The sequence below is a fragment of the Carcharodon carcharias genome, chromosome 13 (genome assembly GCF_017639515.1).
Source record: "Carcharodon carcharias isolate sCarCar2 chromosome 13, sCarCar2.pri, whole genome shotgun sequence".
Lineage (NCBI taxonomy): Eukaryota > Metazoa > Chordata > Chondrichthyes > Lamniformes > Lamnidae > Carcharodon > Carcharodon carcharias.
Genome location: NC_054479.1, coordinates 6742315 through 6761009, shown reverse-complemented (window position 1 = coordinate 6761009; position 18695 = coordinate 6742315). Strand labels below are relative to the sequence as shown.

Below are 18695 nucleotides of genomic sequence, written 5' to 3'. Positions count from 1 at the left end.
CCTCCAACCCTGTCAAATTCACTACAGACCTCCACTCCTGTCAACTTCACTATAGGCCCCCACCCCTGTCAACTTCACTACAGACCTCCCCCCCTGTCAACTTCACTACAGACCTCCACCCGTCAACTTCACTACAGACCTCCACCCCTGTCAACTTCACTACAGACCCCCACCACTGTCAACATCACTACAGACTTCCATCCCTGTAAACTTCACTACAGACCTCAATCCCTGTCAGCTTCAATACAGAACTCCATCCCTGTCAGCTTCACTACAGACCTACATCCCTGTCAACTTCTCAACTTCACTATAGACCTCCATCCCTGTCAACTTCTCAACTTCACTACAGACCTCCATCCCTGTCAACTTCACTACAGAACTCCACCCCTGTCAACTTCACTACAGACCTACACCCCTGTCAACTTCACTACAGACCTCCATCCCTGTCAACTTCACTACAGACCTCCATCCCTGTCAACATAACTACAGACCTCCACCCCTGTCAACTTCACTAAAGACCTCCATCCCTGTCAACTTCACTACAGACCTCCATCCCTGTCAACTTCACTACAGACCTCCATCCCTGTCAACATAACTACAGACCTCCATCCTTGTCAACTTCACTACAGACCTCCATCCCTGTCAACTTCACTACAGACCTCCATCCCTGTCAACTTCAGTACAGACCTCCATCCCTGTCAACATCACTACAGACCTACACCCCTGTCAACTTCACTACAGACCTCCATCCCTGTCAACTTCACTACAGACCTCCATCCCTGTCAACTTTACTACAGACCACCATCCCTGTCAACATAACTACAGACCTCCATCCTTGTCAACTTCACTACAGACCTCCATCCCTGTCAACTTCACTATAGACCCCCAAGCATGTCAACTTCACTACAGACCTCCATCCCTGTCAACTTCACTACAGACCCCAACCCCTGTCAACTTCACTACAGACCTACATCCCTGTCAACTTCTCAACTTCACTATAGACCTCCATCCCTGTCAACTTCTCAACTTCACTACAGACCTCCATCCCTGTCAACTTCACTACAGAACTCCACCCCTGTCAACTTCACTACAGACCTCCATCCCTGTCAACTTCACTACAGACCTCCATCCCTGTCAAATTCACTACAGAACTCCACCCTGTCAACTTCACTACAGACCTACACCCCTGTCAACTTCACTACAGACCTCCATCCCTGTCAACATAACTACAGACCTCCACCCCTGTCAACTTCACTAAAGACCTCCATCCCTGTCAACGTCACTACAGACCTCCATCCCTGTCAACTTCACTACAGACCTCCATCCCTGTCAACATAACTACAGACCTCCATCCTTGTCAACTTCACTACAGACCTCCATCCCTGTCAACTTCACTACAGACCTCCATCCCTGTCAACTTCAGTACAGACCTCCATCCCTGTCAACATCACTACAGACCTACACCCCTGTCAACTTCACTACAGACCTCCATCCCTGTCAACTTCACTACAGACCTCCATCCCTGTCAACTTTACTACAGACCACCATCCCTGTCAACATAACTACAGACCTCCATCCTTGTCAACTTCACTACAGACCTCCATCCCTGTCAACTTCACTATAGACCCCCAAGCCTGTCAACTTCACTACAGACCTCCAACCATGTCAAATTCACTACAGACTTCCACTCCTGTCAACTTCACTACAGACCCCAACCCCTGTCAACTTCACTACAGACCTACATCCCTGTCAACTTCTCAACTTCACTATAGACCTCCATCCCTGTCAACTTCTCAACTTCACTACAGACCTCCATCCCTGTCAACTTCACTACAGAACTCCACCCCTGTCAACTTCACTACAGACCTCCATCCCTGTCAACTTCACTACAGACCTCCATCCCTGTCAACCTCACTAAAGACCTCCATCCCTGTCAACATCACTACAGACCTCCATCCTTGTCAACTTCACTACAGACCTCCATCCCTGTCAACTTCACTACAGACCTCCATCCCTGTCAACTTCACTACAGAACTCCACCCCTGTCAACTTCACTACAGACCTCCATCCCTGTCAACTTAACTACAGACCTCCAACCCTGTCAACTTCACTACAGACGCCCACGCCTGTAAACTTCACTACAGACCTCCACCCCTGTGAACCTCACTACAGACCCCCATCCCTGACAACTTCACTACAGACCTCCACGCCTGTCAACTTCACTACAGACCTCCACCAATGCCAACTTCACTACAGAATTCCACCCCTGTCAACTTCACTACAGACCTCCATCCCTGTCAACTTCACTGCAGACCTCAATCCCTGTCAGCTTCACTACAGACCTCCATCCCTGTCAACTTCTCAACTTCACTACAGACCTCCATCCCTGTCAACCTCTCAACTTTACTACAGACCTCCATCCCTGCCAACTTCAATACAGACCTGCACCCCTGTCAACTTCACTACAGACCACCATCCCTGTCAACTTCACTACAGACCCCCACCCCTGTCAACTTCACTACAGACCTACACCCCTATCAACTTCAATACAGACCTCCATCCATGTCAACTTCACTACAGAGCTCCATCCCTGTCAACTTCACTACAGACCTCCATCCCTGTCACCTTCACTACAGACCTCCACCACTGTCACCTTCACTACAGACCTCCATCCCTGTCAACTTCGCTACAGACCTTCATCCCTGTCAACTTCACTACAGACCTCCATCTCTGTCAACCTCACTACAGACCTCAATCCCTGTCAGCTTCACTACAGACCTCCATCCCTGTCAACTTCTCAACTTCACTACAGACCTCAATCCCTGTCAACGTCTCAACTTCACTACAGACGTCCATCCCTGTCAACTTCACTACAGACCTCCATCCCTGTCAACCTCACTACAGACCTCCATCCCTGTCACCTTCACTACAGACCTCCATCCCTGTCAACTTCACTACAGACCTGCACCCCTGTCAACTTCACTACAGACCTCCATCCCTGTCAAATTCACTACAGACATCCATCCCTGTCAACATCACTACAGACCTCCACCCCTGTCAACTTGACTACAGACCTCCACCCCTGTCAACTTCACTACAGACCTCCATCCCTGTCAACTTCACTACAGACCTCCATCCCTGTCAACTTCGCTACAGACCTTCATCCCTGTCAACTTCACTACAGACCTCCATCTCTGTCAACCTCACTACAGACCTCAATCCCTGTCAGCTTCACTACAGACCTCCATCCCTGTCAACTTCTCAACTTCACTACAGACCTCAATCCCTGTCAACGTCTCAACTTCACTACAGACCTCCATCCCTGTCAACTTCACTACAGACCTCCATCCCTGTCAACCTCACTACAGACCTCCATCCCTGTCACCTTCACTAGAGACCTCCATCCCTGTCAACTTCACTACAGACCCCCATCCCTGTCAACTTCACTACAGACCCCCATCCCTGTCAACTTCACAGACCTCCATCCCTGTAAACTTCAATAAAGAACTTCACGCCTGTCAACCTCACAACAGGCCTCCACCCCTGTCAACTTCACTATAGACCCCCACCCTTGTCAACTTCACTACAGACCTCCATCGCTGTCAACTTCACTACAGACCACCATCCCTGTCAACTTCACTACAGTCCCCCACCCCTGTCAACTTCACTACCGACCTCCATTGCTGTCAACTTCAATACAGAACACCATCCCTGTCAACTTCACTACAGATCCCCACCCCTGTCAACTTCACTACAGACCTACACCCCTGTCAACTTCAATACAGACCTCCATCCATGTCAACTTCACTACAGAGCTCCACCCCTGTCAACTTCACTACAGACCTCCATCCCTGTCACCTTCACTACAGACCTCCACCCCTGTCACCTTCACTACAGACCTCCACCCCTGTCACCTTCACTACAGACCTCCATCCCTGTCAACTTCACTACAGACCTCCATCCCTGTCAACTTCACTACAGACCCCCACGTCTGACAACCTCACAACAGACCTCTACCCCTGTCAACTTCACTACAGACCCCCACCCCTGTCAAATTCACTACCGACCTCCATTGCTGTCAACTTCAATACAGAACACCATCCCTGTCAACTTCACTACAGATCCCCACCCCTGTCAACTTCACTACAGACCTACACCCCTGTCAACTTCAATACAGACCTCCATCCATGTCAACTTCACTACAGAGCTCCACCCCTGTCAACTTCACTACAGATCTCCATCCCTGTCAACTTCACTACAGACCTTCATCCCTGTCAAATTCACTACAGACCTCCATCCCTGTCAACTTCACTACAGACCCCCACCCCTCTCAACTTCACTACAGACCTACACCCGTCAACTTCAATACAGACCTCCATCCATGTCAACTTCACTACAGACCTGCACCCCTGTCAACTTCACTACAGACCTCCATCCCTGTCAACATCACTACAGACCTCCATCCCTGTCAACCTCACTACAGACCTCCATCCCTGTCACCTTCACTCCAGACCTCCATCGCCGTCAACTTCACTACAGACCCCCATCCCTGTCAACATCACTACAGACCCCCATCCCTGTCAACTTCACTACAGACCTGCACCCCTGTCAACTTCACTACAGACCTCCATCCCTGTCAACTTCACTACAGACATCCATCGCTGTCAACATCACTACAGACCTCCACCCCTGTCAACTTCACTACAGACCTCCATCCCTGTCAACTTCACTACAGACCCCCACCCCTGTCAACTTCACTACAGACTTACTCCCCTGTCAGCTTCACTACAGACCTCCATCCCTGTCAAATTCACTACAGGCCACCATCCCTGTTAGCTTCACTACAGACCTCCATCCCTGTCAACTTCAGTACAGACCTCCATCCCTGTCAACATCACTACAGACCTATACCCCTGTCAACTTCACTACAGACCTCCACCCCTGTCAACTTCACTACAGACCCCCACCCCGGTCAACTTCACTACAGACCTCCATCCCTGTCAACTTTACTACAGACCACCATCCCTGTCAACTTCACTACAGACCCCCACCCCTGTCAACTTCACTACAGACCTACACCCCTGTCAATTTCACTACAGAAATCCATCCCTGTCAACTTCACTACAGACCTCCATCCCTGTCACCTTCACTACATACCTCCACCCCTGTCACCTTCACTACAGACCTCCATCCCTGTCAACTTCGCTACAGATCTTCATCCCTGTCAACTTCACTACAGACCTCCATCTCTGTCAACCTCACTACAGACCTCAATCCCTGTCAGCTTCACTACAGACCTCAATCCCTGTCAACGTCTCAACTTCACTACAGACCTCCATCCCTGTCAACTTCACTACAGACCTCCATCCCTGTCAACCTCACTACAGACCTCCATCCCTGTCACCTTCACGACAGACCTCCATCCCTGTCAACTTCACTACAGACCCAAATCCCTGTCAACTTCACTACAGACCCCCATCCCTGTCAACTTCACTACAGACCTCCATCCCTGTCAACTTCACTACAGAACTCCATCCCTGTCAACTTCACTACAGACCTCCCTCCCTGTCAACTTCAATACAGACCTGCACCCCTGTCAACTTCACTACAGACCTCCATCCATGTCAACTTCACTACAGACCTCCACCCCTGTCAACTTCACTACAGACCTCCATCACTGTCAACTTCACTACAGACCTCGATCCCTGTGAACTTCACTACAGAACTCCGCCGCTCTCAACTTCGCTGCAGACCTCCATCCCTGTCAACTTCACTACAGATCTCCATCCCTGTCAAAATCACTACAGACCTCCATCCCTGTCAACTTCACTACAGACCCCCACGCCTGTCAACCTCACAACAGACCTCCACCCCTGTCAACTTCACTACAGACCCCCACCCCTGTCAAATTCACTACAGACCTCCATCGCTGTCAACTTCACTACAGACCACCATCCCTGTCAACTTCACTACAGACCCCCACCCCTGTCAACTTCACTACAGACCTACATCCCTGTCAACTTCAATACAGACCTCCATCCATGTCAACTGCACTACAGAGCTCCACCCCTGTGAACTTCACTACAGACCTCCATCCCTGTCAACTTCACTACAGACCTCCATCCCTGTCAACTTCACTACAGACCTCCATCCCTGTCAACTTCACTACAGACCCCCACGCCTGACAACCTCACAACAGACCTCCACCCCTGTCAACTTCACTACAGACCCCCACCCCTGTCAAATTCACTACCGACCTCCATTGCTGTCAACTTCAATACAGACCACCATCCCTGTCAACTTCACTACAGATCCCCACCCCTGTCAACTTCACTACAGACCTACACGCCTGTCAACTTCAATACAGACCTCCATCCATGTCAACTTCACTACAGAGCTCCACCCCTGTCAACTTCACTACAGACCTCCATCCCTGTCAACTTCACTACAGACCTTCATCCCTGTCAACTTCACTACAGACCTCCATCCCTGTCAACTTCACTACAGACCCCCACCCCTGTCAACTTCACTACAGACCTACACCCCTGTCAACTTCAATACAGACCTCCATCCATGTCAACTTCACTACAGACCTGCACCCCTGTCAACTTCACTACAGACCTCCATCCCTGTCAACATCACTACAGACCGCCATCCCTGTCAAACTACTACAGACCTCCATCCCTGTCACCTTCACTACAGACCTCCATCGCCGTCAACTTCACTACAGACCCCCATCCCTGTCAACATCACTACAGACCCCCATCCCTGTCAACTTCACTACAGACCTGCACCCCTGTCAACTTCACTACAGACCTCCATCCCTGTCAACTTCACTACAGACATCCATCCCTGTCAACATCACAACAGACCTCCACCCCTGTCAACTTTACTACAGACCCCCACCCCTGTCAACGTCACTACAGACCTCCATCCCTGTCAACTTCACTACAGACCCCCACGCCTGTCAACTTCACTACAGACTTACTCCCCTGTCAGCTTCACTACAGACCTCCATCCCTGTCAAATTCACTACAGACCTCCATCCCTGTTAGCTTCACTACAGACCTCCATCCCTGTCAACTTCAGTACAGACCTCCATCCCTGTCAAAATCACTACAGACCTACACCCCTGTCAACTTCACTACAGAGCTCCACCCCTGTCAACTTCACTACAGACCCCCACCCCTGTCAACTTCACTACAGACCTCCATCCCTGTCAACTTTACTACAGACCACCATCCCTGTCAAGTTCACTACAGACCCCCACCCCTGTCAACTTCACTACAGACCTACACCCCTGTCAATTTCACTACAGACCTCCATCCCTGTCAACTTCAGTACAGACCTCCATCACTGTCACCTTCACTACAGACATCCACCCCTGTCACCTTCACTACAGACCTCCATCCCTGTCAACTTCACTACAGACTTCCACCCCTATCAACTTCACTACAGACCTCCATACCTGTCAACTTCGCTACAGACTTCTACCCCTGTCAACTTCACTACAGACCTCCATCCCTGTCAACTTCGCTACAGACCTGCATCCATGTCAACTTCGCTACCGACCTCCATCCCTGTCAACTTCGCTACAGACCTCCATACCTGTCAACTTCGCTACAGACCTCCATCCCTGTCAACTTCACAACAGACCTCCATCCCTGTCAACTTCGCTACAGACCTCCATCCCTGTCAACTTCGCTACAGACCTCCATCCCTGTCAACTTCACTACAGACCTCCATCCCTGTCAACTTCGCTACAGACCTCCATCCCTGTCAACTTCACTACAGACCTCCATCCCTGTCAACATCACTACAGACCTCCATCCTTGTCAACTTCACTACAGACCTCCATCCCTGTCAACTTCACTACAGACCTCCATCCCTGTCAACTTCACTACAGAACTCCACCCCTGTCAACTTCACTACAGACCTCCATCCCTGTCAACTTAACTACAGACCTCCATCCCTGTCAACATCACTACAGACCTCCATCATGTCAACTTCATTACAGACCTCCAACCCTGTCAACTTCACTACAGACCTCCATCCCTGTCAACTTCACTACAGACCTCCAACCCTGTCAACTTCACTACAGTCGCCCACGCCTGTAAACTTCACTACAGACCTCCACCCCTGTGAACCTCACTACAGACCCCCATCCCTGACAACTTCACTACAGACCTCCACTCCTGTCAACTTCACTACAGACCTCCACCAATGCCAACTTCACTACAGAATTCCACCCCTGTCAACTTCACTACAGACCTCCATCCCTGTCAACTTCACTACAGAACTCCACCCCTGTCAACTTCACTACAGACCTCCATCCCTGTCAACTTCACTACAGACCTCCATCCCTGTCAAATTCACTACAGAACTCCACCCCTGTCAACTTCACTACAGACCTACACCCGTCAACTTCACTACAGACCTCCATCCCTGTCAACTTCACTACAGACCTCCATCCCTGTCAACATAACTACAGACCTCCACCCCTGTCAACTTCACTAAAGACCTCCATCCCTGTCAACTTCACTACAGACCTCCATCCCTGTCAACTTCACTACAGACCTCCATCCCTGTCAACATAACTACAGACCTCCATCCTTGTCAACTTCACTACAGACCTCCATCCCTGTCAACTTCACTACAGACCTCCATCCCTGTCAACTTCAGTACAGACCTCCATCCCTGTCAACATCACTACAGACCTACACCCCTGTCAACTTCACTACAGACCTCCATCCCTGTCAACTTCACTACAGACCTCCATCCCTGTCAACTGTACTACAGACCGCCATCCCTGTCAACATAACTACAGACCTCCATCCTTGTCAACTTCACTACAGACCTCCATCCCTGTCAACTTCACTATAGACCCCCAAGCCTGTCAACTTCACTACAGACCTCCAACCATGTCAAATTCACTACAGACTTCCACTCCTGTCAACTTCACTACACACCCCAACCCCTGTCAACTTCACTACAGACCTACATCCCTGTCAACTTCACTGCAGACCTCAATCCCTGTCAGCTTCACTACAGACCTCCATCCCTGTCAACTTCTCAACTTCACTACAGACCTCCATCCCTGTCAACCTCTCAACTTTACTACAGACCTCCATCCCTGCCAACCTCAATACAGACCTGCACCCCTGTCAACTTCACTACAGACCACCATCCCTGTCAACTTCACTACAGACCCCCACCCCTGTCAACTTCACTAAAGACCTACACCCCTGTCAACTTCAATACAGACCTCCATCCATGTCAACTTCACTATAGACCCCCACCCCTGTCAACTTCACTACAGACCTCCATCGCTGTCAACTTCACTACAGACCACCATCCCTGTCAACTTCACTACAGTCCCCCACCCCTGTCAACTTCACTACAGACCTACACCCCTGTCAACTTCAATACAGATCTCCATCCATGTTAACTTCACTACAGAGCTCCACCCCTGTCAACTTCACTACAGACCTCCATCCCTGTCAACTTCACTACAGACCCCCACGTCTGACAACCTCACAACAGACCTCTACCCCTGTCAACTTCACTACAGACCCCCACCCCTGTCAAATTCCCTACCGACCTCCATTGCTGTCAACTTCAATACAGAACACCATCCCTGTCAACTTCACTACAGATCCCCACCCCTGTCAACTTCACTACAGACCTACACCCCTGTCAACTTCAATACAGACCTCCATCCATGTCAACTTCACTACAGAGCTCCACCCCTGTCAACTTCACTACAGATCTCCATCCCTGTCAACTTCACTACAGACCTTCATCCCTGTCAACTTCACTACAGACCTCCATCCCTGTCAACTTCACTACAGACCCCCACCCCTCTCAACTTCACTACAGACCTGCACCCCTGTCAACTTCACTACAGACCTCCATCCCTGTCAACATCACTACAGACCTCCATCCCTGTCAACCTCACTACAGACCTCCATCCCTGTCACCTTCACTCCAGACCTCCATCGCCGTCAACTTCACTACAGACCCCCATCCCTGTCAACATCACTACAGACCCCCATCCCTGTCAACTTCACTACAGACCTGCACCCCTGTCAACTTCACTACAGACCTCCATCCCTGTCAACTTCACTACAGACATCCATCGCTGTCAACATCACTACAGACCTCCACCCCTGTCAACTTCACTACAGACCTCCACCCCTGTCAACTTCACTACAGACCCCCACCCCGGTCAACTTCACTACAGACCTCCATCCCTGTCAACTTTACTACAGACCACCATCCCTGTCAACTTCACTACAGACCCCCACCCCTGTCAACTTCACTACAGACCTCCATCCCTGTCACCTTCACTACATACCTCCACCCCTGTCACCTTCACTACAGACCTCCATCCCTGTCAACTTTGCTACAGACCTTCATCCCTGTCAACTTCACTACAGACCTCCATCTCTGTCAACCTCTCTACAGACCTCAATCCCTGTCAGCTTCACTACAGACCTTCATCCCTGTCAACTTCTCAACATCACTACAGACCTCAATCCCTGTCAACGTCTCAACTTCACTGCAGACCTCCATCCCTGTCAACTTCACTACAGACCTCCATCCCTGTCACCTTCACTACAGACCTCCATCCCTGTCAACTTCACTACAGACCCCCATCCCTGTCAACTTCACTACAGACCCCCATCCCTGTCAACTTCACTACAGACCTCCATCCCTGTCACCTTCACTACAGACATCCATCCCTGTCAACATCACTACAGACCTCCACCCCTGTCAACTTCACTATAGACCTCCACCCCTGTCAACTTCACTACAGACCTCCATCCCTGTCAACATCACTACAGACCTCCATCCCTGTCACCTTCACTACATACCTCCACCCCTCTCGCCTTCACTGCAGACCTCCATCCCTGTCAAATTCACTACAGACCTCCATCCCTGTTAGCTTCACTACAGACCTCCATCCCTGTCAACTTCAGTACAGACCTCCATCCCTGTCAAAATCACTACAGACCTACACCCCTGTCAACTTCACTACAGAGCTCCACCCCTGTCAACTTCACTACAGACCCCCACCCCTGTCAACTTCACTACAGACCTCCATCCCTGTCAACTTTACTACAGACCACCATCCCTGTCAAGTTCACTACAGACCCCCACCCCTGTCAACTTCACTACAGACCTACACCCCTGTCAATTTCACTACAGACCTCCATCCCTGTCAACTTCAGTACAGACCTCCATCCCTGTCACCTTCACTACAGACATCCACCCCTGTCACCTTCACTACAGACCTCCATCCCTGTCAACTTCACTACAGACTTCCACCCCTATCAACTTCACTACAGACCTCCATACCTGTCAACTTCGCTACAGACTTCTACCCCTGTCAACTTCACTACAGACCTCCATCCCTGTCAACTTCGCTACAGACCTGCATCCATGTCAACTTCGCTACCGACCTCCATCCCTGTCAACTTCACTACAGACCTCCATCCCTGTCAACCTCACTACAGACCTCCATCCCTGTCAACATCACTACAGACCTCCATCCTTGTCAACTTCACTACAGACCTCCATCCCTGTCAACTTCACTACAGACGTCCATCCCTGTCAACTTCACTACAGAACTCCACCCCTCTCAACTTCACTACAGACCTCCATCCCTGTCAACTTAACTACAGACCTCCATCCCTGTCAACATCACTACAGACCTCCATCATGTCAACTTCATTACAGACCTCCAACCCTGTCAACTTCACTACAGACCTCCATCCCTGTCAACTTCACTACAGACCTCCACCACTGTCACATTCACTACAGACCTCCATCCCTGTCAACTTCGCTACAGACCTTCATCCCTGTCAACTTCACTACAGACCTCCATCTCTGTCAACCTCACTACAGACCTCAATCCCTGTCAGCTTCACTACAGACCTCCATCCCTGTCAACTTCTCAACTTCACTACAGACCTCAATCCCTGTCAACGTCTCAACTTCACTACAGACGTCCATCCCTGTCAACTTCACTACAGACCTCCATCCCTGTCAACCTCACTACAGACCTCCATCCCTGTCACCTTCACTACAGACCTCCATCCCTGTCAACTTCACTACAGACCTGCACCCCTGTCAACTTCACTACAGACCTCCATCCCTGTCAAATTCACTACAGACATCCATCCCTGTCAACATCACTACAGACCTCCACCCCTGTCAACTTGACTACAGACCTCCACCCCTGTCAACTTCACTACAGACCTCCATCCCTGTCAACTTCACTACAGACCTCCATCCCTGTCAACTTTGCTACAGACCTTCATCCCTGTCAACTTCACTACAGACCTCCATCTCTGTCAACCTCACTACAGACCTCAATCCCTGTCAGCTTCACTACAGACCTCCATCCCTGTCAACTTCTCAACTTCACTACAGACCTCAATCCCTGTCAACGTCTCAACTTCACTACAGACCTCCATCCCTGTCAACTTCACTACAGACCTCCATCCCTGTCAACCTCACTACAGACCTCCATCCCTGTCACCTTCACTAGAGACCTCCATCCCTGTCAACTTCACTACAGACCCCCATCCCTGTCAACTTCACTACAGACCCACATCCCTGTCAACTTCACAGACCTCCATCCCTGTAAACTTCAATAAAGACCTTCACGCCTGTCAACCTCACAACAGGCTTCCACCCCTGTCAACTTCACTATAGACCCCCACCCCTGTCAACTTCACTACAGACCTCCATCGCTGTCAACTTCACTACAGACCACCATCCCTGTCAACTTCACTACAGTCCCCCACCCCTGTCAACTTCACTACAGACCTACACCCCTGTCAACTTCAATACAGATCTCCATCCATGTTAACTTCACTACAGAGCTCCACCCCTGTCAACTTCACTACAGACCTCCATCCCTGTCACCTTCACTACAGACCTCCACCCCTGTCACCTTCACTACAGACCTCCATCCCTGTCAACTTCACTACAGACCTCCATCCCTGTCAACTTCACTACAGACCCCCACGTCTGACAACCTCACAACAGACCTCTACCCCTGTCAACTTCACTACAGACCCCCACCCCTGTCAAATTCCCTACCGACCTCCATTGCTGTCAACTTCAATACAGAACACCATCCCTGTCAACTTCACTACAGACCTGCACCCCTGTCAACTTCACTACAGACCTCCATCCCTGTCAACTTCACTACAGACATCCATCGCTGTCAACATCACTACAGACCTCCACCCCTGTCAACTTCACTACAGACCCCCACCCCTGTCAACGTCACTACAGACCTCCATCCCTGTCAACTTCACTACAGACCCCCACCCCTGTCAACTTCACTACAGACTTACTCCCCTGTCAGCTTCACTACAGACCTCCATCCCTGTCAAATTCACTACAGACCTCCATCCCTGTTAGCTTCACTACAGACCTCCATCCCTGTCAACTTCAGTACAGACCTCCATCCCTGTCAACATCACTACAGACCTACACCCCTGTCAACTTCACTACAGAGCTCCACCCCTGTCAACTTCACTACAGACCCCCACCCCGGTCAACTTCACTACAGACCTCCATCCCTGTCAACTTTACTACAGACCACCATCCCTGTCAACTTCACTACAGACCCCCACCCCTGTCAACTTCACTACAGACCTACACCCCTGTCAATTTCACTACAGACCTCCATCCCTGTCAACTTCACTACAGACCTCCATCCCTGTCACTTTCACTACATACCTCCACCCCTGTCACCTTCACTACAGACCTCCATCCCTGTCAACTTCGCTACAGATCTTCATCCCTGTCAACTTCACTACAGACCTCCATCTCTGTCAACCTCACTACAGACCTCAATCCCTGTCAGCTTCACTACAGACCTCAATCCCTGTCAACGTCTCAACTTCACTACAGACCTCCATCCCTGTCAACCTCACTACAGACCTCCATCCCTGTCAACCTCACTACAGACCTCCATCCCTGTCACCTTCACGACAGACCTCCATCCCTGTCAACTTCACTACAGACCCACATCCCTGTCAACTTCACTACAGACCCCCATCCCTGTCAACTTCACTACAGACCTCCATCCCTGTCAACTTCACTACAGAACTCCATCACTGTCAACTTCACTACAGACCTCCATCCCTGTCAACTTCAATACAGACCTGCACCCCTGTCAACTTCACTACAGACCTCCATCCATGTCAACTTCACTACAGACCTCCACCCCTGTCAACTTCACTACAGACCTCCATCACTGTCAACTTCACTACAGACCTCGATCCCTGTGAACTTCACTACAGAACTCCACCGCTGTCAACTTCGCTGCAGACCTCCATCCCTGTCAACTTCACTACAGATCTCCATCCCTGTCAAAATCACTACAGACCTCCATCCCTGTCAACTTCACTACAGACCCCCACACCTGTCAACCTCACAACAGACCTCCACCCCTGTCAACTTCACTACAGACCCCCACCCCTGTCAAATTCACTACAGACCTCCATCGCTGTCAACTTCACTACAGACCACCATCCCTGTCAACTTCACTACAGACCCCCACCCCTGTCAACTTCACTACAGACCTACACCCCTGTCAACTTCAATACAGACCTCCATCCATGTCAACTGCACTACAGAGCTCCACCCCTGTGAACTTCACTACAGACCTCCATCCCTGTCAACTTCACTACAGACCTCCATCCCTGTCAACTTCACTACAGACCTCCATCCCTGTCAACTTCACTACAGACCCCCACGCCTGACAACCTCACAACAGACCTCCACCCCTGTCAACTTCACTACAGACCCCCACCCCTGTCAAATTCACTACCGACCTCCATTGCTGTCAACTTCAATACAGACCACCATCCCTGTCAACTTCACTACAGATCCCCACCCCTGTCAACTTCACTACAGACCTACACGCCTGTCAACTTCAATACAGACCTCCATCCATGTCAACTTCACTACAGAGCTCCACCCCTGTCAACTTCACTACAGACCTCCATCCCTGTCAACTTCACTACAGACCTTCATCCCTGTCAACTTCACTACAGACCTCCATCCCTGTCAACTTCACTACAGACCCCCACCCCTGTCAACTTCACTACAGACCTACACCCCTGTCAACTTCAATACAGACCTCCATCCATGTCAACTTCACTACAGACCTGCACCCCTGTCAACTTCACTACAGACCTCCATCCCTGTCAACATCACTACAGACCGCCATCCCTGTCAACCTCACTACAGACCTCCATCCCTGTCACCTTCACTACAGACCTCCATCGCCGTCAACTTCACTACAGACCCCCATCCCTGTCAACATCACTACAGACCCCCATCCCTGTCAACTTCACTACAGACCTGCACCCCTGTCAACTTCACTACAGACCTCCATCCCTGTCAACGTCACTACAGACATCCATCCCTGTCAACATCACAACAGACCTCCACCCCTGTCAACTTTACTACAGACCCCCACCCCTGTCAACGTCACTACAGACCTCCATCCCTGTCAACTTCACTACAGACCCCCACGCCTGTCAACTTCACTACAGACCCCCACCCCGGTCAACTTCACTACAGACCTCCATCCCTGTCAACTTTACTACAGACCACCATCCCTGTCAACTTCACTACAGACCCCCACCCCTGTCAACTTCACTACAGACCTACACCCCTGTCAATTTCACTACAGAGCTCCATCCCTGTCAACTTCACTACAGACCTCCATCCCTGTCACCTTCACTACATACCTCCAGCCCTGTCACCTTCACTACAGACCTCCATCCCTGTCAACTTTGCTACAGACCTTCATCCCTGTCAACTTCACTACAGACCTCCATCTCTGTCAACCTCACTACAGACCTCAATCCCTGTCAGCTTCACTACAGACCTTCATCCCTGTCAACTTCTCAACTTCACTACAGACCTCAATCCCTGTCAACGTCTCAACTTCACTGCAGACCTCTATCCCTGTCAACTTCACTACAGACCTCCATCCCTGTCAACCTCACTACAGACCTCCATCCCTGTCACCTTCACTACAGACCTCCATCCCTGTCAACTTCACTACAGACCCCCATCCCTGTCAACTTCACTACAGACCCCCATCCCTGTCAACTTCACTACAGACCTCCATCCCTGTCAACTTCACTACAGACATCCATCCCTGTCAACATCACTACAGACCTCCACCCCTGTCAACTTCACTACAGACCTCCACCCCTGTCAACTTCACTACAGACCTCCATCCCTGTCAACTTCACTACAGACCTCCATCCCTGTCACCTTCACTACATACCTCCACCCCTCTCGCCTTCACTGCAGACCTCCATCCCTGTCAAATTCACTACAGACCTCCATCGCTGTTAGCTTCACTACAGACCTCCATCCCTGTCAACTTCAGTACAGACCTCCATCCCTGTCAACATCACTACAGACCTACACCCCTGTCAACTTCACTACAGAGCTCCACCCCTGTCAACTTCACTACAGACCCCCACCCCTGTCAACTTCACTACAGACCTCCATCCCTGTCAACTTTACTACAGACCACCATCCCTGTCAAGTTCACTACAGACCCCCACCCCTGTCAACTTCACTACAGACCTACACCCCTGTCAATTTCACTACAGACCTCCATCCCTGTCAACTTCAGTACAGACCTCCATCCCTGTCACCTTCACTACAGACATCCACCCCTGTCACCTTCACTACAGACCTCCATCCCTGTCAACTTCACTACAGACTTCCACCCCTATCAACTTCACTACAGACCTCCATACCTGTGAACTTCGCTACAGACTTCTACCCCTGTCAACTTCACTACAGACCTCCATCCCTGTCAACTTCGCTACAGACCTGCATCCATGTCAACTTCGCTACAGACCTCCATCCCTGTCAACTTCGCTACAGACCTCCATCCCTGTCAACTTCGCTACAGACCTCCATCCCTGTCAACTTCACTACAGACCTCCATCCCTGTCAACTTCGCTACAGACCTCCATCCCTGTCAACTTCGCTACAGACCTCCATCCCTGTCAACTTCACTACAGACCTCCATCCCTGTCAACTTCGCTACAGACCTCCATCCCTGTCAACTTCTCAACTTCGCTACAGACCTCCATCCCTTTCAACTTCTCAACTTTGCTACAGACCTCCATCCCCGTCAACTTCACTACAGACCTACACCCCTGTCAACTTCACTACAGACCTCCATCCCTGTCAACTTCGCTACAGACCTCCATCCCTGTCAAGTTCTCAACTTTGCTACAGACCTCCATCCCTGTCAACTTCACTACAGACCTCCACCCCTGTCAACTTCCCCAGGGCAATTCAGGATGGGAGATAAATGCAGGCTTTCCCACGTCCTGTGAGTTAATCTAAAAGAAACAATCTTTTCCACAAAATAAAACTCAACTAGTTGTATATGTGTCATTTTGAACAAAACCAGTTCTGGAAGACCAACAGAACATGAGGCAGGAGCGACATCCTAAAGAAAAATAATCTCTCTCAAAGAACTAACTCTGTCCTCGCAAACGACCCAATGAGGAGAAATGTAACTTGCTGCAATATTTTAATGGGTCTTGGAGTAAATAATGAGCAGTCAATTAGACAAAGTGATCAATTTCCTAAATGAATAATGTTTCTCTTTCTGCTTACATTGGATTGGCTGGAGCAGCTGTGAAATTTTGATTCCATAACAGAGAGAATATGAAATCCATAGTTTAACTGGCCATCTCTCAGCACACATTGGCAAACCACATCTGTCTTACTCACCCTCATGCCTAGTTCAATATTTTCTCCTCCGTAAATCTCCATCCCGGGATCTAGGAGACCGATTTCGCCAAAGTACTCCCGATGAACCACAAATGAACAGCCAATCATTGCTGGTGTCCTGCCATGCACAGAAAGAGGGAACAAAAATATCATCAGAATCATTAGGAGACGTCCACTGAATGGTTTTAATACTCGAGGAGGAGAATATTTGCAGGGCTGTGGGGAACGAGACAGGCAGTATCAGAGCAATTGGATAGCTCCTTCAAACAGCTTGCATTGGCACAATGGGCTGAATGGCCTCCTTCTGAGCTGTGTGATTCTATGATCCTATGAAATTGAGCTGTTGCGCACAATTTCCAAATTACAGGCTGTTTGAGCTGATGTAGATCACTGGAGTTTTAAAAAATATTAAGTTTTAGATAAACACAAAAACTGCTGGCAAATACACGACAGGTCCATCAACATCTATAGATGTATGGAACACGAAGCGGAACTGATAATGGAAATAACCTTTTAGTAAATTTCCTGATGGTTTTGTTTTTATATAGCTTTTATATTGCAAGGAGTTATTCTCATCTTCCTCGTGAATTCAGTCAAAATATTGGAGCTCAACCTTCAAACTACAGCTATGCAAATCTCAATTCAGTGAACGGCCAACGTCCTGATACAATCCCAATAGTTACCACATCACAGGCTCCTTCATTCGATCTAAGCTTCTGAGTTCAAATGGAGAAGAAATAGCATGTGTTTTGAATGGAAATATCAAGTGTTGAAATCCTTGATGCAGTTTTAATTTTGCTTGTGAAGAAAATCAGAATAGCTCGCTTGAGAATGAAAAACATGTCAAACATAAAGAAAGGGAAAAAGACTGGCTTCCCATTTTC

General features: G+C 49.7%; 1 protein-coding gene across 1 annotated transcript in view; it reads right to left on the bottom strand.

Moving 5' to 3' along the window:
• Positions 1-18695, bottom strand: part of galnt9 (polypeptide N-acetylgalactosaminyltransferase 9) — a 367007-nt gene that overhangs the window by 142268 nt on the left and 206044 nt on the right. Inside the window, exon 6 of the mRNA XM_041202235.1 lies at positions 17812-17929. Coding sequence (XP_041058169.1) covers positions 17812-17929 — 118 coding nt within the window. The remainder of the gene's footprint in view (positions 1-17811; positions 17930-18695) is intronic.